We start from the raw sequence: 26,949 nt of genomic DNA, 5'->3' as shown, positions 1-26,949 counted from the left end.
CTGGCCTGTTCTGAGGGCACCCGAGGCCGGGACCCCTGAGGACCTCACCCCGCTTCCTCTGTCTCCTCAGATCATGGCAGTCGCCGGCCTAGATTCCAGTAAAGCCCAGAAGTACTCGCCGAGCCACTCCACCCGGTCGTGGGCCACGCCCCCGGCCACGCCGTCGTATCGGGACTGGACGCCGTGCTATACCCCGCTGATCCAGGTTGAGCGGCCAGAGGCCCCAGACCAGGTCAACGGCAGCCTCCCGTCCCTGCACCGCAGCTCGTGGTACACGGACGAGCCCAGCGTCTCCTATCGGACGTTCACACCAGCCAGCCTGACCGTCCCCAGCAGCTTCCACAACAAGAACAGCGACAAGCAGAGGAGCGCGGACAGCCTGGTGGAGGCAGTGAGTGTGGCCGCTAAGTCTGCACGGGAGGGACGGTGGCACCGGGGAGGCGGTCCTGAGGGCGGGGGGGCTCCGGAGCCAGGATGCCTCTTCTGAACCTGAACCGCCCACGTCTTGGCAGCAAGGATGGAACTTAAAGCACAAGTATAAAAACATCACGCCAGCCACCAGGGACTGGCACGCTGCAGTCCATGGGGTCGCAAGACTCGGACATGACTTAGCTACTAAACCGTAGAGACAGCACCCCTGCTGGCCGCACCTAGGATTGTGTATGTTAGTCCCACAAATACGACTTGTTTATTCTGCGACATTTGTCCGCTGTGGGTTTCACTCTTCTTGGGCCACGTGCAGTGTTTGAGCTCCTTTAGATTCCCGTTTACCTCCAGGCCTAGTTACCCTGGATGCGGTCTTGCGGATGGGACTGGCTGGGTCCCAAAAGCATATCACGCAGTCAGTGCATGAGGTGGTCTTTCTGTCATTCTGCATCTATGCCACTGACCCTCTTCTCTATACAGGTTCTGATATCCGAAGGCTTAGGACGGTACGCGAGGGACCCAAAGTTCGTGTCGGCGACAAAACACGAAATCGCCGATGCCTGTGACTTAACCATCGACGAGATGGAGAGTGCGGCCAGCAACCTGCTGAACGGGAACGTGCATCCGCGGGCCAATGGAGACGTGGGCCCCGTTTCCCACCGGCAAGACTACGAGCTCCAGGACTTTGGGCCTGGCTACAGCGACGAGGAGCCGGACCCCGGGAGGGACGAGGAGGACCTGGCAGACGAGATGATTTGCATCACCACCCTGTAGCCCCTGCAGGGGGCCGCTGACAGGCTCTGGCCTCAAGGTGGGGCGCCCGAGGGCCAGGGGAAAAGTGCCTCGTAGTTAGGAAAATTTAGGCACTAGCGCGGAGTCCCTATTCGCAGTTAGAATTTTGTAACAAGTGATGTCATGCCTCAAGGAAGCCATAAACCTGGCAGGGGACAGCCGTGCCCCAGCTGTGTGGGTGAGGGCGGGTCCAGCCCTCCTGGAGAGGACCAGCGAGGAGGGTCAGACAGCCCTGCTGGCTTGTCTGGAGCGTTCGCCTGCCGCCCGCAGGCATGGGGTGGGAAAGGTTTAAAGGTGATGACGATCACCACACCTGTGTCATTACCTCAGCCATCGGTCTAGCATATCAGACGTTCACTGGGCCCAGCATATCCATTTTTAAACCCTTCCCCACCCCAAAAACACACTGCTTCCTGATTCCTGTTCAGCTGTTCTGAAATACAGTGTGTACGTCAGGACCAGCCTACCAGCCGTCATCCTGGGAGGGGAAGCAGGACCCTGTAAGCAGGGTTTTCTGTGACGTGATGCCAGTTTACAGGCAGGAGAGCGTCGCTCCGACAGTCGGATTTCTGACTGTCAGGCTAAGGGCAACTGTAAACTGGAATAATACTGCACTCGCAACCAGGTAAACTTAGATACGCTAGTTTGTTTAAAAATTATAGATTTACTGTACATGACTTGTAATATACTATAATTTGTATTTGTAAAGAGATGGTCTATATTTTGTAATTATTGTACCGTATTTGAAATGCAGCAATATCCATGGGTCCTAATAACTGTAGTTCCCCACTGAAATCTAGAAACTATTAGTATTTTTACTTGGGCTATACAGAAGTATAATAGAAGAAACAGAGCCAATTCTCATTTATTCAGTGAAAAGTCTTTTGGGGGTACAATCTTTAGTTCAGAAGAACTTGACACTACAGAGATTTTTCTAAGATATTTTGAGTCACTATAAATCTATCTTTACACAAGAGATTCCAGAGGACTATTTGCAGTCTTTTCTTTGGGCAGGGGTTCTGTGATTTGATATTGTAACTTTTGATCCACCATGGGTTGCAACTGTCTTTTGTTCTCCTTTAATAACCCCTCCGATGAGTTCACTGCAGAGGAGGTCGAGCTGGTTACTCGGACCCTGTGGCGTTCACTCACAGTCCTGGTTTCCTCAGCTGCCCCACAGGACATTCTGGCATTTCTGGTGCAGAAATAATGGCAGTGGTGAATGAGTCTCTCTGCTGCTGTCCCCCTGGGACTGGTAAGGCTGCGCGTCTGAGGAAACAGAAGAGTGCTGGAGGCTGGGGGACCGAGGAGGCAGAGGAGGCTCTTACAGGACTAGATGGCGGGGTCTGTACAAATCGCATTGCTGCCTTTTTACAGAACAGTGCTGTGCTGTGTGTCCTCTTGGAGGGCTTTTATATGCAACTGAATGAGGGCTGAAGTTTTCACTAGAATGCACTCGCACTCCAATTCTACTTCTCAATGAAAACCCGCTTTGGGATCATCAGACCCATCAAGGCTTCCTTTTCTGTTCACAGAATTACACCAACTTTGTTGAGTTACCGTGGCAGGGATTCCCTGCGGTCAAAAAGACTAGTAGCAGTTTTTGGTTCAAAATTTTTAAAGAATACATGACCTGTTAATGTTAGTTTTTTTTTTTTTTGTAAATAACACTTTGTTATGAAGACCTTACAAACCTCTTCTTAAAGACATTCTTACTCCAGATCCAGGCAAAAACTTCAAGGTTTGTAAATGACTATTTCCTGACATAAATTCTTTTTTATTAAAATGCAAAATGATCTTCAGAATAAAGCTGTGTAAGAATTTTATTGTATTTGGGAGCTCTCCATGCACAGAGCTGGTGCTTGCCAGTGACAGCCTCCGGAGGAACAGGTACTCTGTGAGGGCACTGCTGTAATGATGTAGATTCTCTCTTATTCTCATGGCTCCTTTGGTGCCAGTGGTAACTTAATTCCAGTTGCAGACAGCACCATTCTCCTAAAGGGCTAACCCACGGTCACCGTCATTTTGGACTCCATCTCTCCACTAAGTGTCGGTCTTAGTGTGTGGCTTCCCACTGTTAGTCCAAAACTGTTCTGCCAGGACCGAGTTTCCTGGCATAGTCGGTGATCTTTGCTAGTCAGCACTCAACGTGCCATTTTTACAGACTGCACCACTCCTAATATCTGTCTGCATTACACCTGGTTCAACTGCTCGTCTGACATTAAATTTTTCTGTTAAGAAAAATTTGAAGTTGCAGAACATGGTTTCTTTTCTTCCAGGAAACTTTAAATGTCTCTCCTTTTTAATTCCCCTCCCATCCCCTAAAAAAGTAGTCATCTTGGGGCTGTCCCCAGGAATAGTACGTGAAGTCTCCTTCATTATGTGTTGTCCATAACGTCCCAAAACGGAAACGGCAAGCACGAACCTCGTTAACTGCGGCCTCTGTGATTTCCATCCAGACAGCTGGGCCACACAGCACCTTCCAGCCTGATTCTGAAATATTTCAGAATCAACTGGTGGCTGGGATGGGCAGCTTGTGAAGGCCCTAGAAGCTTCTTGGTGCACAGAATGGGTTTAACATGTCTGACGGACTGCTTTATGTCTGATGCCACGCTTGTGAGAGAAACCAGAGCAGTTTATTTTGTGCTGTTTATGCTTCACAGCCCTAAGTGTCTTTGCCCATTGCCTGCTTTCCTGCAAAGGTTTTTATTGTTACGATGGTGGTCAGTTTGTTCTGAGAGCTGTTAGTTTCACACAGAGTTCCAAGCTCCTTTATTAGCCTCTCCTGACTCAGAAACAAGACTCCAGCTACGCCTTCATTCGTGGAAAAAGCTTTTATTTCTCCAAAATAATATTCCTTCTCTACTGGGGATCCAAGAGAGTAGGCAAGAAAGAGAGGCAGGCCTGAGGCCCTTGCTTCCAAGCAGAGAACTGGAGTGAGCATGGCTGTGAGGGTGCCCCGTGGGGGTGGAGGCAGGAGAGGCCACGAGAGGCTGCCTGGATCTCAAGACAGGGCCAGCAGAGAAAGGTGTGTGTGTGTTTTTTCTGGTTTCTAAGAGAAGGGTGCCTAGGTATTTGATCTGATGATAAGTTGTTCAGCGGAACTATGACATGCCCTTTGGGTGGAGGAACATGGTTTGACTAAGGAGACTCTATTTGAATTTATGGAAAAGACTCCTGCAGCCTGCACAAGGGCTGTGTTTCTAGGTGCCAGAGTCCCACCTCTGGGACCCACCCTTTTCTGGTCACCTGCAGGCGGGCCGCTGCTCTAGCTGGGTTTCTGGCTCTTACTCCACCAGGAGGAATCCTGTGCTGATGGAGAGGTTCACACATGGGCTTCTTCAGTGGGGTCCGTGTTCCGCAGAGCCTGCCCATAGGCACGCACACCGCTTCCGTTAGGCTTTGTCAACCGTTCTGGGAAATGTACGTTCTCCTGTTCGGGGGGCACTGCAGGCTTTCTGCTAAGGGGCTTAACAGGTGTCTTCGCAGTTCCTTTAGAGGCTGAGTGCCCTCCATGCCCTTCGGGCCTGCCTGACTGGCTCACCCTCCCCGATTGCGGTCGGCACTTCCCTCCCCTCTCTGGCCTCCTGAGCCAACAGCCCCCTTTCTTTCTGCAGGCGATGGGTCCTTCATGGCGCTGGACCCTTCAGACAGCTGGTGGTTAGGACACAGGCCACTGCTCCACTCTGCCCGGCCAGCCAGCACTTAGGGCTCGAGGGGGCAGCTGCCTCAGAGAGAATATTCTATCTGAGGTCTGGACCCCAATAGCAGTTTCCTGTTGGGTGTCGGCTGTATGACACTCACGCTTTTCTCCTGTGAAACGCACCTGTGTGTGCGGCAGTATTGTGTGATGGTACGCCATGAGCGGGAGAGGGGCCTCGGTGCCCCACAGTACGGGCCTCCCCCCGACACACGCAGTTTTGCTCACCTACACACGCACACCAGCCTATCAGCTGCTGTGTCAGAGGCTGAAGGCACCAGAGAATGCAGGTCTGAATGGCCACGTCTCCTGCCATGCCCCCCCGAGGAGGTAAGTTCAGTCACCAGCTGGGAGGTGTCACTCTGTGGCCCTCAAAGTGGGGGGTCAGGACCCCCCTCCTGCAGCCCTTCACCCCTGCCAGCGGCTCCAGACCCAGAGGAGTCCTGTGGGCTGGTGGGGGCCTCTCTAGGAGACAGACATCTCTTGACAGACACAGAATTTTCTCTCTTGACCCTCTGCTGGAACAGAAAATAAAGACACAGGTAAGATCAAATAAGATTTTACTCAAACATTTTTAAAGGCAGGCTGGTGTGATGGCTTTCTTCCTTCTACCTTTCTAGAAATCTTTCTCAACCGTGGGGCCTCCAAGGCACTTCAACCGCCTCTGATCTGGGTTAAAGCCTGGAATGTTCCATCTTCCTTCCCTCTGATTCTGGGTCCAATGGGGCAGGTTTCCAAACGGGAGTTCCTTTCCTTCTTGCCAGACAGGGGCTTCTGGATACAGTCAGAAAAATCAATACAAAACGCATCCACATGTTCTTTACCTTGTAACGACAGTCTGGATAATGGATCTCAGTTCAAAAGTAAGTTATGGGGTTGCCTTATTGAATTAGAATAAGTTTAAAGATCAGAGATCTGTTTTAAATGTTACTTTGTTTTTCCCCCAAGCTCAAATCTTCGCCAATTCATTTGTCTTTAAATCAATTGCGTTTTTTTTCAGGACGAGGATCATAGCTCTACTTGACTGCTTTGTCCGTCAGCCTGGCTCCCGCCTGGTCTGTTGCTGGGGACATCTGGAGAATGAGAATTAGCCAGCCGTGGCCACTGCTCAGTCCCCATCTCCCCGGGCTTTGCGCAGAGCAGGCTGGGGTACAGGTCTGCTCTGGGTTTCTAGGTTTCCTGGCAACAGGAAGATCTTTAAAAATGCTAAATCCTAAAACCCATGGTAGTAAAGAGGCCCTGCAGACTCCTGAGTCCTGAAGCAAGGTCCAGAATTCCAGCCTCAGGCTGATGGTGTTAGTAAGAACAAAAGCATCATAGAGGGTGGGCTACAAGGCCCCTTGGAGGGACCCAGCTGAACACCAGTTCCTGTCTCCCTCTGGGGGTGAAGTCAGGAAGCAGCAGAGAAAGAAGCCTGTTTCTTTCAGCAGGCAGCTTTCCCTCTGCCCAGGCATGTTGGAGGCTCGTCACACATCCCAGCTGAGCTCCACGCTCCCTCACTCCAGGCCTCCGGTGCAGTTTTCAGCCGGATGGGGAGAATGCCCTGGGCTCTGTGCAAGCTCCCTGTTCCTGGACTGGCTTGCCTCCAGACAGAGCCTGGGAAGGACCCACCGACCCAGACTCTAGAAGGCGGCAGGACCCTGGACTGGAGAGCGCTGTGGAGCGCGTGACAAGGACCTGCCAGGAGTTGCCCGTTCTGCACCAGCCTCCCCTCCCCTTTGCTATCCTGCCCAGAGGCAGGGAGAAGGGGCCCCAGAATGCCTGCGAGGACATGCTGGTAAGAAAGAAGCCAGTTCACTAACCAGTACTGGTCCCCTTTCTTAGGAGATTATCCAAGTCTCGGCCACTGGAGGATAACATTCTAGACAGGTTCAGGAAAGTCCATGTGGAGCAAGGGCTGTGCTGGGCCTTCGCGGGCAGGGCCGACCTCAGCGCTGGGTGGCCAGGGTCCTGGGCTTGTAGACCGGGACATCCTCGTCCCAGAGCGCCGGCCGCCCCTGGATGATGTCGGCTGCCTTCTCTGCGATCATGATGGTGGGGGCGTTCAGGTTGCCACTGACCACACTGGGCATGATGGAGGCATCAACCACCCTGAGGTTTTCCACGCCGAGCACCCTGGTCTGTGGATCCACCACTGCCGTGGGGTCAGAGGGCTGGCCCATCTTGCAAGTGCACGAGGGGTGGTAGGCGCTGTCTGCCTTCGCCCGCACGAAGGCGTCTATCTCCACATCTGACTGGATGTGGCTTCCCGGCTGGAGCTCCTTTCCTCGGAATGGTGCCAGGGCTTTCTGTGCAAAAATCTCTCGGGTCAGCCTCACACAGAGACGGAAGTCTTTAATGTCAGTTTCTGTTGACGAGAAGAAACAGGTGAGACATTTCCTCTTACCATGCTGGCCCTGCTGGAAGATTCTCCACTTGGAGAGACTCAAGAAGCTGCCCAAGGGGACACAGTTCAAGGACGTGGAGGTCCGAGCCCCCAGGCTGCCTGTCCCCTACCCAGCGGCAGTGACAGCATAACCTAGCAGAGTCCCACGAAGCCCAGACAGCATCCTAGACGGACACAGCCTGGCCCAGAGGACCTTCATTTAAATCAGGGATTTGAATTTTCTCATCTGCAAAATGGAGATAAGCCTGCACGCCCTGCCCTGTGAGTATCCTTGGGCCAAACCTGCCTGGTGGGGGCGGCATTCTGGCTGTGCGTATACAGAGAGGTCCAGAAATGTAATTTGCTTTTAGAAGATGCTCCCAGGAACAGTAGGAAAAATGCTCTGTGAGCTGTCTATACACAGCCAGAGCTCTGTGTATCTCTTGGTAGGCTGTTCTGAAAGCTGCAAATCTGTGTCGAGTGCCATCCTGGGGCCACTGGTGGGGACTCAGGGCACTGCAGTGCAGCACGCGCAGGTTTACAGCCCAGGATGAGGGGTGGATGGGGGACAGAATGTGACTGTGGCTCAAAACGTGGGCTCCAGGGCTAAGGTTCCGGGGCAAATATGAACCTCACAGAGGCACTCTATCTTTCAGTGACCCAACAAGCTCAGGCCTGGGCAAAGCAAAAGTGGCTGGGGCATTACCTGTTGACAGGTAGTTGGGCTGGATCACAGGGTGGTCGTGGGGGTTGGCACTTCTCAGTTTGAGCCAGCCCACGCTCGTGCCCCGCATGGTCCCCACATGCACCTGGAAGAGCCCAGAGGAAGCAATGACCCCGGTCACCCCCAGCGTAGTCATTTAGAGATGCCCTGGTTTCCTGTGGGGCGGGACTGGACATCCAGAGTCAACTGAGAGCAGATGCATTTTGGCATCTACTGTGCATCGTAACCTCTCCCCTGCCCCCCTCCCCAAATCAAGGCACCAAGCCACCTCAGTCGATGGCTCTTGCTTCCTGGCTTTATACCTGATTGTTCGAGATGTTCAGGGTTGGCATTCCCTGGGCAGAGCTGGCCTCTCTGTCCATTTCTAGTACTCAGCACCCAGAGCTGGTGGCCCAGGCTGGGTGCAACCTGTCTCACTCTACCTCTGACTCCCCACCCCGCTTCTCTCCCCTCAGACACTGAGCAGCTGGAGGGCAGGACACAGACTTCAGGGCCCCCCTACCCCGAAGGCCTTGCTGTGATGGGGAGACCGCCTGCCCACCTGGTAAGCCTCCTGCTGTGGGGGGACCCGCCCATGGTCGATCACCTGGGACGGCAGGAAGTGGAACTGGATGTCCGGATGGGGGACCCCAGGCTGGCTCCGGATGAAGCCCCCCGTTTCCAGATGGGCCGTGGCTCCATACCCTGAGGATCAGAAGATGATGATGAGGCAGAGAGCAGTCCTGGCATGGCAGGTGGGTCCGACTCCTCTCTGTGGGTAGTTCCTCCTCCTCTTCCGGGCCTGTGTTCCAGTACTGGACCCACGTCCTCAACTTTCCTCTGTCCCCAGGTGGGCCCACCCAGCACCATGGCTTTCAGTATCAGCTCCATGCCAAGAGGCTTCAGCTTTGCCCCCCTCCCACTCCACCACTGCCAACGCGACTGTGGGACTTGAGGTCACACGGGCGTCCCAAATCTACCCCAGCCCCGACCCCCGACTACACTACACTGCTGTCACTGCAAGTCAGAAAACACTCTTCGCCATCACCCCCTACCACGTCTGTTAGAAAGTCTCCATCTTCAGCTCCAAGATCAACTTCAGCCCACCTTCTTGGCACTACCACCCACACCCCAACCTCCATCTAAGCCCACATCACCTAAGTGGTGGTGGCTGGTGCCCAGCCTCTCTGTGCCTCCTGCAGCCCACCCATCACACACAGACCGCGATCAAGGTCAAATCCCTCCTCCATCCAGTCTCCCACCGTTGCAGGAAGGGCGAACCCCTTCTGAGGCCCAATAGTAGGCTCTTATCTAACTCTTGGAAGTGAATCGTCAGAGGAGACACACATTCTGACACAGCAAAAGACTTTGTTGGGAAGGATCACACCCCCCAACCCCGGTTGGAGAGCAGCAGGGTGAGGGAACCCAGGAGAACTGCTCTGCCACGTGGTTCGCAGTCTCAGGTTTTCTGGGAATAGGGTTAGTTTCGGGGTCGTCTCTGGCCAGTCATTTTGCTTGGCCCATAGTCTGACTCTGGGTCCCTCCTGGTGGCATCTGCATCTCTCAGCCAAGATGTTGAAGGATTGAAGGATTCACTCAACCAGAGTGAAGGATTCTCGGAGGCTGGTCTTCTCCTCCTGCTTTTGGCCCCTCTCCTGAATCCTCCTGGTTATTTTTCAGTGGCAGCACCGTGTTCCTTCTTGACACCTCCTGTTGTGAGACAGCTGAGGAAGTGGTCATCATGTGCCTGGCCAAGGCAGGTGGTTTCGGTCTCAGGCCCTAGAAGGGGTCCTCCTTCCTTCAACAACTGACTGGTAGGATCTCTCTTTTGCTACGACTGACCTCCTGACCATCAGGGATCAGCCTGCCTGCTGATGGACTGGACCCAGTAGCCAGCACTGGGACCCTTTAAATGTCCCTGGCCTCCTCCTGATGTGCACGACTGGCCAGAGCTTCCTGACCAGGTAAGGAACGAGCGACTTCACTGGCCTGTTTTCCCTTCCCTTTCCTCCTATCCTACCCTTCTCTTCTGGTCCTGGATGCAGGAGTCTAGTGGAAGAGCCTAAGTTATCTGAGGACTGGAGCCTGATCACCTCCTGTGGGCAGGGACCTTGCGGTATCTGGTATCTGGTTTCCGGTAAGGCTGAGTTCCCATCCTCCCTTCCTGTAAGCCCAGGTGGAAAGTCCTGTCACACCTGGGTGTCTGCAGGTGGCAGGAGACGTCTAAGGCCACCCCTTAGTTCCTGTTGGTCAGAACTCAAAATCGGAAGTTCTGCATCTCTGTAGAAGGTTTTCTGAGAACCTTCAATCTTATATTTAAGGGAGTGTCTGATTAGGACAGCCATGCCTGTTTTATGTTCTGTGTTGTGATCTGTGAGGCCGTTCTGCCTTCTGAAATAGGAAATTCTGGTTCTGTTCCATTGCAGGGCCCTCTTGGGAGAATTTGTCTTGACTGAAAAGGTTTTAGCTATGAGCCTGTGATTAAGAGAAGGATATTTTATTATAACACTGTGTGGCCAGAATATTCTTTAGATTCCAGAGAAAACCTGTTTAGGTGAAACTCTTGAAAATTCCAAAACTGGTTCTTTTTGTATATACAGTTAGAAAAGGCAAGCTTGATACAGTGTCCTTTAGAATTCTGACCCTGAGGTCAGTTCCTTCTAGGAGAACTTGGTTTTCTCACCCTGTGCCTTAACAGATCCTGAGGGCCCGGATCCTATTTTATCTAGATCATCTCTATTTCCTGAGATAGATGGGGGTGGGTGGGGAACCTTTCTAAACTATACCTACTCCAACTATTACTCATAAATTAGTGAGTTTTATAATACCCAATTCATGATTAAGTTTAGAAAATGAACCTGTGAGATCTCTGGTTGTATATATATATAATCTCCTTACCTTTGGATGGTATTATCAAAATTAATTCATCGACGAGCTCTACTTAAGAAAGTTAAGCACTTATATAAATTTTCAAAACTACAGAAAGGAATTGGCAAGAATTAATTTCAGGTTCATGCGAACTGGGAAATAGTATTAAATTAATATCTGGTTTTAAACTTTGTTAATTTAAATAGATATGACTTTAGAGTCATCAAGTTATATGACTTGTAGTAAACCAAGGTATGGAGAAGGAAATGGCACCACTCCAGTATTCTTGTGTGGAGAATCCCAGGGACAGAGGAGCCTGGTGGGCTGCCGTCTACGGGATCGCACAGAGTCAGACACGACTGAAGCGACTTAGCAGCGAACCAAGGTGTAACTAAAGGTATTAAGATCTTATTATATCTATTACAAATTTGTCAGCAAGGAAAGTAACGTGGCATAATGAAATTTTATAAGTGAGTTAAATGAATGCAAGATAAGAGCTTTTGGATGAATGTCTTAGGAATAATTATATTGTAGGACTGTCTACTTAAGGATAATTCTGTCTAGATATTTGAAAATTTGCTTGAAATATAGAGTTGTTCTAAATTAAGTGATGGACATTTATTGAATAGCTAAGTCATTCCCAAATAAGACACTGAAACATCATTAACTGTAATAAACAGAGAAACTAAAGGTATTTAGGATGATTAATGAATATGTTTGGTGTCATCCTAACATGTTCTCTGTAAGAAAGCAAATGTTTTTAGGAATTATCACTAGCACTTATGTTCACTGAGCTACAGAATCCTAATGCAAAAGATAATTCATAATTGCTTACCTCTTAGTTTTCACTAGAAATTAAGGTTTTTAAAGAGTTCAGCACTCTAATTTAAATATGTAATTAAAGCTAATAGAAATAATAAAAGAAGCATTTCAGTATACAGTAGGAAAAGAGGATGTGTATTGTCAGTGAAGAAGGTATGAGGAATGGAATTGCATTTTATTAAAAGAAAAGAAAGTGACTCTTACAGCTGGTTGTTTCTCAATGAAGAAGAAAATGGAGGACAGGCTCATATGGATACAGAAAATAATGGAGAGTTTGTGGATCATCAGGATTGGCTAGGTTTAAAGTAAAGTTAATTTTGTTGTTAAAAGTAGGTTGGTACAAGACTGGTTTTCTCTATTAAGAGGACAGTTTCCTTGGAATGCTGCTTTTGATAACAGATTGAGTTTTTGTGCCCTTGCATGCTAAGTTGCTTCAGTCATGTCCGACTCTCTGCGACTCCATGGACTGTAGCCTACCAGGCTCCTCTGTCCATGGGATGCTCCAGGAAAGAATACTGGAGTGGGTTGCCATTCCCTCCTCCATGGGGATCTTTCCAGGGATCAAACCTGTATCTCATACGTGTCCTGCATTGGCAGGCGAGTTCTTTACCACTAGCACCACCTGGTAAGGGATCTGTATTTGCTTTTTTCCCCCCTTGAATTTATTTTTAAAGTTTTAATTGTAGGATAATTGCTTTACAATGCCTTGCTGGTTTCTGCTGCACAACAAAGTAAATCAGCTGTCTGTGTGCATACAGCCCCTCCCTCCCACGCTCCAGGCCATCACAGAGCTCTGAGCGAACCGTGCTACAGCTGCCCCCCGCCAGCCACTGCGCACACGGCCGTGGGGCTGTGTCAGTGCTGCTCTCAGGTGCCCCATCCCCTGCTCCACACACTGTATTTGCTTTTGCGATCTCTTGTAACTTTGGGTAAGGAGTAAGTATTATCTTACAGTGCTGTATGATCTTATTTGACCAAGTGTTTTAAAGTCTGAAACATTACTAGATTTTAATATGTGTTTTCCAAAAAAAAACCTTCCCCTCAAACTAATTATGACTTACAGCAGTTTGCTAAATTATACCTTTGTAAGCAGAACTGAAACACTTCTTTCTCTGTACCTAATTTCCTCTAGAGATTGGAAACTCTTAGGTTCCCAGCAGCTTTATCAGATAAATTAGGAAGGCCACCTCCTAATTGGTGCAGGCATCTCAAGGTATTTTACGGACCTCAAAAAGGGAGGAATTCACCTAAATCTGTGACAAGGCCATGGTGTGGCTTTCCTGGCCTAGGGAGGCTATCTTAATCAATTAATCAGACTTAATTTTAAATCAAGATATCTTGATTTGGCTATATGTGATAAAAATGAGGCTAATTTTAGAGAGAAAGAGAGACTTCTGTGGATACCAAATTCTAATGTTATTTATTGAGGTCTGTGTTCACTAAGACTCACTTCTCAGATAGTTCCTTGCTGTTATGTTAATTGCTGCAAAGTTTAATTATTAAAAGGAAACACTGTTTCTTTCTAAAGCTTAATTTTTGGGATGAAGATTGGACACTCCGTGATCTGCAACAGAAAGTTAACACCAGGTACGGTCATTTAAACTTAAAGGCTCCCTTACGTTGGGGACAGTGACACCATACTAGGGTTGGCCAACCTAGTGGGCTGGGTGCCTTGTGGACAATGCCAATATATAATTTCCCTAAAAGGTAAGGGCTGGTATAGAACAGACAGACAAAGTCAGATGAACTGGGATGGGCTGGGCTGCAACTAATGGAGGTTTTTAAATTTTCACTTACGACCTTACTAACACTGCTAGCTATATTGTTTATGTTGCCTGTTTTACAAGATTGTTTTCTTGCATTACCAAACGTGTGACTGAGCCTCTGATAAGGTGATGATACATAGTTCCATATGAGATCAGTGATGGTAATACTGTAACTCCAGATATGGAAAGAAGCATATTAGCATCATCCCTCCTAGCTTTAATCGGACTCGAGAGTATTTTACCACAAATTACCTCCCTCATTCAACTAAAATTTTCTACACTAGTATCAAAAAAAGGCCTAACAGAACTATATTTTCTCTCACTCCTCACTACCCTCTCACCATAGCATATCCGTATTTAGTCACAAGTCACCTCTACAATAAATGCAACACCAATAAGCAATAGCCAACCAGTAACAATTAAAATCAAGAACCATAACTACACAACACTGCAATTCCCACAGCCTCCTCACTAAAAACTCCAGAATCACCTGTCATCACTCAACCCCTAGTCTGTTAAATTTAAATACAATCTCTACTTTCTCACCTTTTAAAACATAAAATGCCACTGAAAACTCTTATCATCAACCCTGAAAGAAATATACCTAAAACAGTCTCTAATATTAGAGACTCAAACCACAGGATACTGTTCAGTAGCTGTCATATAACCAAACACAACCAACATCCCCCCAAATAAAAAAAAAATACTGTTAAATCCAAAAATGAGCCACCAAAATTCAACATAATCCCATAACCCCCACCCACAATCATCCCAAGTCCACCATAAATAGGTGAAGGTTTTGAAGAAAACCCCACAAAACAAATTACAAAAATAGAACTTAAATACAATATATGTTATCATTATTCTCACATGGACTCAAACCATGGCCAATGACATGAAAAATCATCATTGTTATTCAACTATACGAACACCAATCACCATCATCTGAAAACCACACCCATTAATACAAATTATTAACAATGCATTTATTGCTCTTCCAGCCCATCAAACCCATCATGAGGAGATTTCAGTTCCTACTGGGCATTTGTTCAGCATTACACATGTTAACAGGCTTATTTCTAGCAATACATTACACATCAAACACAATAACCACTTTCTCATCATTAATACTTAGCTAGTTAATGTTGGAGAATGCAATGGCAACCCACTCCAGTGTTCTTGCCTGGAGAATCCCAGGGACTGGGGAGCCTGGTGGGCTGCCGTCTATGGGGTCGCACAGAGTTGGACACGACTGAAGCGACTTAGCAGCAGCAGCAGTAGTTAATGTTACCCAGCCAAGAACATCGATTACAGGTGAGTTATCTTATATCTACATGGAAATGGAGCCTCCATATTTTTATGTGCCTGTTTCTTCCTGTAGGATCAGGGTTCTATTATGGATCCTAGACTTTTTTAGAAACTGCACTTCGTTAGAATCACCTATTTACAGTCATAGCCACAGCATTTATAGGCTATGTCTTAACCTGAGAACAAAGTCGTTCTGAGGGGCAATAGTTATTACTAACCTCCTCGCAGCAATTCCATATATCAGCATAAGTCTCAGTGAAAGCATCTGAACTGGCTTTTCAGTAGATTAAGCGACTCTTAGACAATTCCTCACATTCCGTTTTATTCTCCCATTCATTACTGCAGCACTCACAGCTGTCCACTTACTATTCCTTGACGCCACAGGATCTAAAAATCCCACAGGAATCTCATCTGACACAAAATCCCCCTTCATCCCTACTATACAATAAAAGACATCTTAAGTGCCTTATTAGGAGTCCTAATGCTACTAATGTTGGTGCCTGACTTCCTAGGAGACCCTGATAACTGCACAGCCTCTCAAGCCAGAGGGGCACTTAGTATCTGCACCACAGTCCTGCTGTCAGTCCCCAGTAAAGTCACTCCCTAGTAAACTAGCAGCCGTATGGGCCCTAAGCCTATCAGTCTCAGTTCCCGCACTTCCCAGTGCTCCCTGCATCTAAGGAACAAAGCGTAACATTTCAACCTCTCGGCCAAAGCCTATTTTTGAGTACTAGCAGCAGACCTCTTAACACTAACATGAATTCGAGAACAACCCATAGACACCCCTTCATTACTGTCAGACAACTAGCATCTATTTTATATTTCTTTTTAATTCTAGTACTAACACCAACAACTAACATCACTGAAAAATAATTTCCTAAAATGAGTAGTCTTTGCAGTGTATCTATTATCCTGGTCTTGTAACCCAGCAAAGGAGAATAACACATCTCTCTAGGAAGAAGTTCCAGCTCCACCATCAGCACCCAAAGCTGAAATTCTACCTAGAGTATACCCTGACATTTCGTTATGGGACATTACGACATTATTAAGTACCCGTGAGTATTAAAATCACCTCTTTTTAGCATAAACTATGTACTGTGCATATATGCACTATGACATGAAGATGTACATACATAATATATATATGTGTTATAACATTCATTATTTACCCCATGTTTATAAGCATGTACATTATCTTATTGACAGCACGTAGTACACATTACTAGTCATATGTAGCACATTAAATCAAATCAATTTTAGTCAACACGAACATCATATCCAGTAGATTGCAAACTTAATCAGCAAGCTGTGTGAGACCACCAGTCTGCTTGGCGGCTGTCCCTCTTCTCTCTGCAGGCCCATGACTTGTGGGCGTTTCTGCTAATGAACTTTATCAGACATCTCACCTCACTTCAGGGCCATCTCACCTAAAACTGCCCACGTCTTTCCACTTAAATAAGACATCTTGATGGACTAAAATAGCGCATGCTCACACATAACTGTGATTTCAATTTTTTAAGGGATGCTGTGACTCAGTTGTGGCCTTAACACAGTCAAATAAATTGTAACTGGATTTTAATTGAATATTATTTATCAAAAGGTGTCATTCAGTCAACGAGTTCAGGACATAAGGAAATTAGACACACACTCTACATGTACATGCAGCGAACAAGTACATGGCCTGTTAACAACCCCCCTTAACCACCCCCATGCTAAAGCCCATGCTCTAAGTAACCCTGCCAAAACAAGGCAAAAACATATAAATACATAGAATTAGCTGTCTACTCAACATGAGTAACTTAATGCTCAAAGTTAGATAGGCCTAGAAAATAAACCCCAATCATACCAATCAACTATGTAGATGTTTGCCATCTATATAGACAGACATTTCCCTAGATCTATTGACCATTGTCATGAAAATTGTATCAACAAATCCAACAGAAACCACATAAAACAACTATATATATGTTATTTCACTATGTAAAAACAGCTTGTTAATGTAGCTTAAAATCTAAAGCAAGGCATTGAAAATGCCCAGATGAATTTGCCAACTCCATGAACACATAGGTTTGCTTCCAGACTTTCTCTTAACTTTTAATAAAATTATACATGCAAGCATCTGTGCCCCAGTAAGAATCTAAATCACCAAGATTAAAGGGAGCAGGTATTAAGCACAATATTAGTAGCACATAACTTAGACTTGCTTAACCACACCCCCACAGGAAACAGCAATGATACAGAGTAAGCCATAAACGAAAGTACAACTAAGTTATATTAAGTAGGGTTGGTAAATTCCATGCTGGCCACTTCAGTCATATAGTTACCTCAAATTAACAGTGATATAAAATAAAGTTAAATTTTAACTAAGCCATAAGAAGTCATAACTAAAATAAAAACAGACTATAAAGGTGACTTTAGTATTTCCTGACTACACAATGGGACTAGATACTCTATGCTTAGTTCTAAACTTGAATAATTACAAGATGAAATTATTCACTAGAGTACTACTAGCAACAGCTTAAAACTCAGAGGACTTGCCGGTCCTCTAGAGGAGCCTGTTCTATAAATGATAAACCTCAGCAACCCTTGCTAATTAGGCCTATATACTACCCTCTTCAGCAAACCCTAAAAAGGAATAAAATTAAGCCTAATTATCGTACATAAAAATGTTAGAACAAGATGTAACCTACGGGGTGGGAAGATATGAGCTACATTTTCTATTTCTCCATTACACAAAAAAGTTTTTATGAAAAGTTAAAAACCAAAGAATTTAGTAGTAAATTAAGAAGAGAATACTTAACTGAATAAGGCCATGAAGCATGAACATACCGCCCATCACTCTCCCTAAGTGTTGTAAGAACTTCCTATAAGCTGTTAGCAAATACTGATAACAAGAGAGGAGACAAGTCGTAACAAGGGAAGCTTACTGGAAAGTGTGCTTAGATAAATCAAAGCATAGCTCAAACAAAGCACCTAGTTTATACCTAGGAGATTTCATAATTTATTACTATGTTGAACTAAATCTAGCCCAACACCCCTTCTCCATATCTACTAATATAAGGAGACTAAATGTTGAAGGAATGTTTTATTTAAAATATGGGGGATAGAAATTTAAAATGTCCTCTAGTGCTATAGAGAAAGCACCATAAGGGAAGGATGAAAGAAGCTTTACAGGAACAAAAAGTGAAGTTTACCCTTTGTACCTTTGCGTAATGATTTAACTAGCAAACATTTAACAAAGAGAAGTTAAATATCCTGAAACCAGAGGAGCTACTTATTAACAGTTTATTAGAACAAACTCATCTATGTAGCAACATCGAGAGGAGATGTGTAAGTAGAGGTGACAAGCCTAACAAGCTTACTGATAGCTGGTTGTCTAGGAAAAGAATCTCAGTTCAACTGTAAAAATTACCAAAAAAAAAAAAATAGAAATGTTAATGTATTTTTAAATGTTAATCTAAAAAGGTACAGCTTTTTAGAAATGGATACAGTAAAGACAACACCACAGTTGGCTTAAAATCAGCTACCAATTAAGAAAGCATTCAAGCTCAATAACAACTTTACCTTAATATTAATGCCAGTAACAAGCAAATCAACTCCTAGATTCATACTGGACTCATCTATTGGCCAACAGAGGTAATAATATGAGTAACAAGAAGTATTTTTCCTTGCATACGTTTACATCAGTAACTAATAAAATACAATAATTAACAGTATATAAATATAACTCAACATTAAATTATTCATGGTATGTGTGTGTTAGTCGCTTAGTCGTGTCCGACTCTTTCCGACCCCATGGACTGGGGCCTGCAAGGCTCTTCTATCCATAGGATTCTCTGGGTGAGAATACTACAGTGGATTCCCATTCCCTTTTCCAGGGGATCTTCCCAACTCAGGGATCAAACCTGGGTCTCCCACATTGCAGGCAGACCCTTTACCATCTGAGCCACTGATTTGGGCTAAATTATTTACTAACACACTGTTAATCTACAGGCATGCACTCAAGGAAAGGTTTTTAAAAAGTCAAAGGAACTCAGCAAACACAAACTCCGCCTGTTTAGCAAAAACATCACCTCTAGCCTAACTAGTATTAGAGGCACTGCCTGCCCAGTGACAGCTGTTAACCACCACAGTTTCCTGGCCATGCAAAGGTAGTATAATCATTGTTTTCTACATAAGAACTTGAATGAACGGCCACTTGGGGGTTTTACTGTCTCTTAGTGAAACTGACCTTCCCATGAGGAGGCAGGAATAACAGAATAAGATCCTGTGGAACTTAATTAATTAACCCCCCAAAACCTAATTAAACCACCAAGGGATAACAAAATTTTATATGGGTTGATAATTTTGATTAGAGTGACCTCAGAAAACAAAAAAAATCTTCTGAGCAATGACAGTCTAGACTTACCAGTCAAAACATTATCACTTACTGATTAAAAAAATTGATCAATGGAACACGTTACCCTAGGGATAACAGGACTCTAGCACAGTCCTGTTCTAGAGTTCATACCAACATCAGGGTTTACAACCTTGAAACTGGCTCAGGACACTCCAAAGGTGTAAGGGCTATAAAAGGTAAAAAGTCCTAAGTGATCTGAGTTCAGGAGTAATCCAGGTTGGTATCTATCCTGTATATATTTATTCAAGTATGAAAGCACAGAGAAATAAAGGCCCACTTTAAAAAGCACCTTAAAACCAATTAATGTATAATCCTAATTTAATTAATACATAAAAAATACTACCTGAAACCAGGGTTTGTTAAGGTGACAGGGCTTAATTGCATAAAATTTAAACTTTTATAACTAGAAGTTCAAATCCTCTAACAAAATGTTTATAATTAGTATCTTAATACTTATTATCCTCACTCCTCTACCTGTAACATTCCTAACATTAAATGGATGAAAAATTTTCAGGTTATATGTAACTTCAAAAAGGGCCAAATATTGTAGGACCAGGTGGCCTATTACAGGCCTCTGCTGGTGCAAATTATTTACTAAAGAACCGCAACAACCAGCTACATCCTGAATTTCCACATTTAACACTGCACCAATCCTAGTCCTAACCATAAGAATTCCCCAACCCATACCTTACCCCCTTATTAGTATGTATCTAGCAGTATTATTTATGTTTGCAATTAACAATACCAAGCCTAGCTGTATGCTGTATGCTCCATTTTATGATCTGATGGGGTTCCAACTCTAAACATGCATTAATTGGAGACGCCCTATGAGTGGTAGCACAATTTCATAAGAAATAACACTAGCAATTATTCTTGTATCAGTCCTCTTAAGACATGAGTCTTTTTACCCTCTCTCAACTTTCATCACCACACAAAAGTATCTACGAAAAAATTTCCCATCATGACTCTTAACTGTAATATGATTTCTTTCTATTCTTATAGAAACTAATCAAGCCTCATTTGACTTAATAGAAAATCTGAACTTCTTTCAGGCTTCAATGTAGAATATGCAGCAGGCCCATTTGCCACATTTTTCTTAGCAAAATACACCAACATTCAGTTCAGTTCAGTCGCTCAGTCGTGTCTGACTCTTTGCGACCCCATGAATCGCAGCACGCCAGACTTCCCTGTCCATCACCAACGCCCGGAGTTCACCCACACTCACGTCCATCGAGTCAGTGATGCCATCCAGCCACCTCATCCTCTATCGTCCCCTTCTCCTCCTGCCTTCAGTCTTTCCCAGCATCAGAGTCTTTTCCAATGAGTCAACTCTTCGCATGAGGTATCATCAACAATATGAAATATTTTCTCAACAATCCTATTTCTGGGATTGTTCCATAACCCCCACTTATCAGAATTGTACACAACCAACTTTATTACCAAAACACTTTATTACTAACAGTTGCTTTCCTATGAATTCAAGCATCCTGCCCTCGATTCCAATATGATCAACTAATCCATTTACTCTGGAAAAACTTCCTACTGTCAACGCTAGCCCTATGCACAGGATACGTCTCAGTACCTATTATAATAACATCAAGCATCACAAACGTAAGATGTATGTCTGAAAAGTATACAGTATATGTATGATAGAGTACATAATGGAGGTTTAAACCATCTTATTTCTAGAATCATAGGAATTGAACTTACCCTTAAAAATTGAAAATTCTGTGTTACCACATTACACTATATTCTATAGTAAGGTGAGCTACCAGGCCCACCCATACCCTGAAAATGTTGGTTTATATCCTTCCTGTACTAATAAAATCCCATCATCTTTATCATTATCCTAACAACCATTATCTCAGGAAGCATAGCTGTAATAACTAGCTCCCACTGACTACTTACCTGAATTGACTTTGAAGTAAATATACTAGCCATTATTCCCACTATAATAAAAAAAACAAAGCCACGAGCTATAGAAGCATCCACTAAATGTTTTCTAACCCAAGTCACTACTACATCAATATTTCTTACAATAGCCATTATCACTAACCTGTTTTACTGTGATTAGTGAACTGTTGTAAGAATCTTCACTCCAACAGTGAAAACAACAGCTCTAACCATAAAACTAGGACTATCTCTTGGGGAGTTTGGGATTGACATGTACACTCTGCTATATTTAAAATGGCTAACCTACAACAAGAACCTACTGTGTAGCACCTGGGACTCTGCTCAGTGTTACGGGGCAGCCTGGATGGGAGAAGAGTTTGGGGGAGAGTGGATGCCTGTGTGTGTGTGGCTGAGTCCTTGTGCTGTTCACCCGAAACTGTCACAGCATTGTTAATTGGCTGTGGCTGTACTCCAACAGAAAAGGGAAAGTTTATTTTTTTTTAAAGAGGGATGTATATTAGTGAAAAAAGCACTGCTGAACCATTTCACACAGGTTAGAACGGCTGTCATCAAAAAGACAAGCGGTAAGTAGTGGTGAGGGTGCACAGCAAAGGGAACCCTCTCGCACTGCTGACAAGACTGTAAACTGATACGGCCACTATGGAAAACAGTGCGGAGGTTCCTCAGTTACAAAGAGAACTTCCCTATGTATGACCCAGCAACCCCACTTCTGGGTCTGCATCTGAAAAAGATGACAGTGGGATCTCAGAGGGGTACTGCACGCCTGTGTTCACTGCCGCACCACTCACAGGAGCCCAGGAAAGATAAACCACCGAAATGCCCATTGGTGGAGTGATGGAGAGAAACTGCGGTGCGTACATATCCAGTGAAGTGGCACTCCGTCACGAGAAAGGGTCCTGCCACTTGTGACAGTGTGGATGCATCTTGGGGGCACTGTCATAAGCGACAGAAATCAGAGAAAGACAAGTACTGTGTATCACACCTGTATGGCATCTAAGAAAGCTACTCACAGAAACAGTAGAATGGTGGTTGCCAGCAGCTACAGGGTGAGAGACTTTGAGGAGATGCTGGTCAAAGACTACAAACTTGCAGTTTAAGATGAGTACGTTCTGGGGATGTAACATACGGCGGGGTGACTACAGGTGACAACGCTGTCACTAACAGTTACTAACAGAGTACACCTTAAGTGCTCTCAGTGCATGCACGCGCACACACACAAGCACACGCAAAAGATAATTCAGTGACGTGTTAACTAACCTCATGGTGATAAGCATTTTCTAGTGTATATGTATATCGCTCTCAATGCATGCACGCGCACACATAAGCACACGCAAAAGGTAATTCGGTGACGTGTCAACTAACCTCATGGTGATAAGCATTTTCTAGTGTATGTGTATATCGCTCTCAATGCACGCGCACACACACAAGCACACACAAAAGGTAATTCGGTGACGTGTTAACTAACCTCATGGTGATAAGCATTTTCTAGTGTATATGTATATCATGTCGTACACCTTAAACTTAGACCTTATGTGTCGGTTACCTATAAAGAAAGCTGCAAATAGGGAAACAAAAACTAAGACTATCTCCATTCCACCTCTGAGTACCTGAAGTTGCATAAGGAGTCTCAGGAACAGCAGGCTTAATTTTATTAGCATGACAAAAACTTGCATCTTGTCAGTATTACTCCAAACCTCACCATGTATCAGCCCTAACCCAGTACTATCCATATCTATACCATGTATTGTAATTGGAGGATGAGGCGGACGAAACCAAACCCAACTATAAAGAATTACAGCTTACTCATCGATTGCTCACGTAGGGTAAGACCCATTATACTGCATAACCCAACTATAACAATCCTAAACCTATACTTTATAATAACACTTACTATATTCATACTATTCATTTACAGCTCAGTCACCACCACACTATCACACACATAAAATACCCATTATTACAACCTCCATTCTCATCACACCATTATCAATAAGTCTTCCACACTATCAGGATTTATGCCAAAATGAATAATCATTCAAGAAATAACAAGAAAACAACAGTATTATTTTACCCATACTAACAGCTGTCGCAGTTATTCAACCTGTGCTCCTACACACAACTCACATATTCTGAAGCACTAACTATATTTCCCTCCAGAAATAATATAAAAATAAAATGACAACTTGATTTTATATAACAACTGTCCTACCAACAGTAATCATATTATCCACAATAATCTTACCTCTTACACCAATCCCTTCAGTAATGGACTAGGAATTGAAGTTATACAAGCCAAGAGCCTTCAAAGCCCCTAAGCAAGTATAATTTACTTAATTCCTGCTCAATGAAGACTGCAGGACTCTCTCCTGCATCAGTTGAATGCAAACCAAACACTTTAATTCAGCTAAATCCTCACTGGATTGGTGGGATTACATTTCCCACAAAACTTTCAGTTAACAAGTAAATAGCCTAGTCAACTGGCTGCAGTCCACTTCTCCCCATTTCTCCTGCTGCCAGGAAAGGAAAAAAAGGGGCGTGGGCAGGAGAAGCCCCGACAGAATTGAAGCTGTACTCTTTGATTCTGCAATTCGGTAAGCAAAACTGACCACAGGGCTAGGCAAAAAGAGGACTCCAGCCCATCTTTAGATATACAGTCTAATGCTTACTTAGCCATTTTATCTTGTATTCATAAACCACTGACTATTCTTAATTGGCCATAAAAATACTGGTAAGTTATACTTACTGTTTGGTGCTTGGGACTTGTTAATTTGTGCTGAATTAGTCCAACCTGGAACACTGCTTGGAGAGGATCAGATTTACAATGCAGTTTTAACAGCGCAGACATTTGTAATAATTTTCTTTATAGTTACGTGTATTGTAATTGGAGGCTTTGGGAACTGACTAGTGCCACTAACGATCGGGGCACCTGACACAGCCATTCCCTGTGTAGATAACGTAAGCTTCCGATTACTTCCACCCTCCTTCCGACTTCTGCTTGCATCATCATCAATAATTGAAGCCGATGCTGGTACAGGCTCAACTGTACATCCACCCTTAGCTTGAAACGGCTCACACTGGAGCTTCAGTAGACCTACCATCTTGTCCCTACATCTAGCGGGTATTTCCTCAATTTTGCTATGCTAAGTCACTTCAGTCGTGTCTGACTCTGTGTGACCCCATAGATGGCAGCCCACCAGGCCCCTCCCCGTCCCTGGGACTCTCCAGGCAAGAACACTGGAGTGGGTTGCCATTTCCTTCTCCAATGCATGAAAGTGAAAAGTGAAAGTGAAGTCGCTCAGTCGTGTCCGACTCTTAGCGACCCCATGGACTGCAGCCTACCAGGTTCCTCCATCCATGGGATTTTCCAGGCAATTTTAGGTACTTGTAATTTTACTACCATTATAAAACCACCCACTATATTCCACCATTATTTTGTGTGACCAGTTTTAATTTGTAGCTATATTGTTGCTATGGTTATTGTTCAGTCACTAAGTTGTGTCCGACTCTTGGCAATCCCATCAACTGCAGTGTACCAGGCTTCCCTGTCCTTCACTATGTCCCGGAGTTTGCTCAAACTCATGTCCATTGAGTTGGTGATGCTATCCAACCATCTCATTGCTGCTATTAGCATTACTTGTATTAACAGCTGCGATTACCATGCTATTAACAGACCAAACCCTAAACACAATTTTTTTTTCACTAGGCAGGAGGGGGTGATCCAGTCTTATATCAACACCTATTCTGATTCTTCAGACACCTTTAAGTCTATATTCTGATTTTACCTGCATTTGGAATAATCCCGCATATTGTATTATTCAGGAAAGAAGAGCCTTTGGTATATGGGAATAGCATGAGCCATAATATCGATTGGATTCTTAGGAGTCATTGTAGGAGCTCACCATATGTTCCAGCAGTATAGATGTTGACACACAAGTATATTTTACATCAGCCACTATAATTATTGCTGTTCCCACAGGAGTAAAAGTATGTAGATGACTAGCAACCCTTCATGGAGGTAATATCAAATGATCTCCTGCAATAGTAATGAGCCCTAGGCTTAATTTTTCTTTTTACAATAGGTGGATTAACAGGTATTATCCTAGCTAACTCATCACTACACACTGTCCTTCACGATACATATTACGTAGTTGTACATTCCACTATATATTCTCTGTAGCAGCAGTTATTTGGTATTATGGGAGATTTTGTATATTTTGAGTCTCACTGTTCTCAGGATATACACTCAATATGAAGCAAAACTCTACTTTGTAATGATATTTGTAGGGGTAAATATAACCTTCTTCCCACAACATTTCCTAGGTCTACCCAATACCATGACGACATTCTGACAACTCAGATGCATACAGAACGTCAAATAATAACAGCAGTAATATCAGTAATTTTCATAATTTCAGGGGCATTCACATAAAATGAGAAGTCTCAACAGCAGAGTTAACATACCTCTTGAGAGAATGTGGGAGGGGCCGAAAGAGGGAGGAAACGATCAACCTCCCCGAACCTTCCATTCTGGAGTCCACTCTGGCTGGGAGATGTGCACGTCACCAGGAAGAACCACGAGGCAGATTATCAGCCAAGCAAGACGACCAGCCAGAGGCAGAAACTAACTCCTCACCTTGAAACCTGAGACCGTGAGCCATGTAGCAGAACAGTTCTCGTGGGTTCCCTTCCCTGGCTGCTCTTCAACCCAGGGCCCCCTTCCCAATAAAGTCTTTAGCTGTGTCAGCCTGTTTGTCCCCTCAGACAACTCATTTCTGAGCGCCCGCCCTGGGGCCTTGGCAGGCCCTGCCACACCTCACAGCGCTGCAGTCTCCTGGCCAAAGATTTGTTCTTCAGACACCAAACGCCTGCCCCCAGGGCCTCTGCATGTATTCTTCCTGCCTAGCAGGCCCCACGCCACCGATCTCTAGTTTAACACCCTGATTGTTCCTTCACTGTACTTACAGCTGAGCCTGTTACTTAGTTTCCATCCATTGTCTCCACTAGAGCATAACCTCCCTAAGAACACCTCCCTTATTAGCACTTCTCACCATGTAGCTCAAAACAGAGGGGGTGAGGACTGCGTGCTGAGTGAATGAGTAAGATTTCAGCTAGAAACCAAATGGAAAATGCCGAGAGATGGAAGCTGATTCTGTGGCCCAGCATCAACTGCCCTTTCTCCGGGCCCCTGGGCCCCGACCGGGTCCAGGATAAATCCATCCCCGTCCATTCGTCAGGAGGAGCAGCGCCAGCCCTTGCAGAGACTCACCTCAGGCAAGTCCTGTGTGTGGTGTGTGGTCCTCAAACCAGCCTTCCATGCAGGAACTGTGTATCCCCGTTTTGCGGATGGGAAAACTGAGGCTCACAGCTGACATGAATGGCACAGTTCCGCTTTGAACCAGAAACCTGGAGCCACAGTTTGTGCTAGGCACCTCAAGAGGGAGGCTGTGCTGTCCACAGACCGTCTCCCCCACAGTCATGGATGAGCACACCCACCTGTGAACTTCCAGAGCCACTCCAGGCCAATCCAGGCCTTCTTCAGGGGCTTCTGTGCAGAGTGGAGGGTGATGGGGCGGGTGCATGCCTGCTGGATATATATCTCTAGGTGGTCTTGGAGGTTCTGGCCAACTCCTGAAACCAGAGGGAATGGTTAGGAATACGTCTCCCAAAGGGGCTTGCTTGGCTGGCCTCTCAACATCCCCCTGGTTTTGAAAACTCTGTTCCTTCATCCACTTATCTGCCAGGCCAGCTCCTGCTCACTCCCAGTAACCCCGTTCTCACACTCCCAGCCACATCTGGCCCTTTTGGATGCTGGCCAGAGCTGCCTGCCCCTGCCCCTCACTCCCCGGGCACCACCTGTAACCACATAGGTGCCTTCCTGCTAAGCAG

At 45.3% G+C, this 26,949-nt stretch overlaps 2 protein-coding genes across 19 annotated transcripts in view; one reads left to right on the top strand and one right to left on the bottom strand.

Moving 5' to 3' along the window:
• CACNA1D (calcium voltage-gated channel subunit alpha1 D) overlaps positions 1-25,806 on the top strand; it is a 371,067-nt gene extending 345,261 nt beyond the window's left edge. For all 14 annotated transcript variants that reach the window (XM_070776478.1, XM_070776476.1, XM_070776482.1 and 11 more), the window contains 5 exons: positions 71-391; positions 907-7,565; positions 8,463-8,741; positions 9,667-13,263; positions 25,479-25,806. In XM_070776478.1, coding sequence (XP_070632579.1) covers positions 71-391; positions 907-1,200 — 615 coding nt within the window. In that variant the 3' untranslated portion in view covers positions 1,201-7,565; positions 8,463-8,741; positions 9,667-13,263; positions 25,479-25,806. The remainder of the gene's footprint in view (positions 1-70; positions 392-906; positions 7,566-8,462; positions 8,742-9,666; positions 13,264-25,478) is intronic.
• CHDH (choline dehydrogenase) overlaps positions 5,462-26,949 on the bottom strand; it is a 92,211-nt gene continuing 70,723 nt past the window's right edge. For 4 of the 5 annotated variants that reach the window (XM_070776491.1, XM_070776490.1, XM_070776489.1 and 1 more), the window contains 4 exons: positions 26,557-26,691; positions 8,549-8,691; positions 7,990-8,092; positions 5,462-7,265 (listed from right to left, as the gene is read on the bottom strand). In XM_070776491.1, coding sequence (XP_070632592.1) covers positions 6,847-7,265; positions 7,990-8,092; positions 8,549-8,691; positions 26,557-26,691 — 800 coding nt within the window. In that variant the 3' untranslated portion in view covers positions 5,462-6,846. The remainder of the gene's footprint in view (positions 7,266-7,989; positions 8,093-8,548; positions 8,692-26,556; positions 26,692-26,949) is intronic. The other variant, XM_070776492.1, reaches the window with a different exon arrangement.

Source organism: Bos indicus, chromosome 22 (genome assembly GCF_029378745.1).
Source record: "Bos indicus isolate NIAB-ARS_2022 breed Sahiwal x Tharparkar chromosome 22, NIAB-ARS_B.indTharparkar_mat_pri_1.0, whole genome shotgun sequence".
NCBI classification, from domain to species: Eukaryota; Metazoa; Chordata; class Mammalia; order Artiodactyla; family Bovidae; genus Bos; species Bos indicus.
The sequence above is the reverse complement of the archived record's forward strand: the minus strand, read 5'-3'. Positions and strand labels throughout refer to the sequence as shown.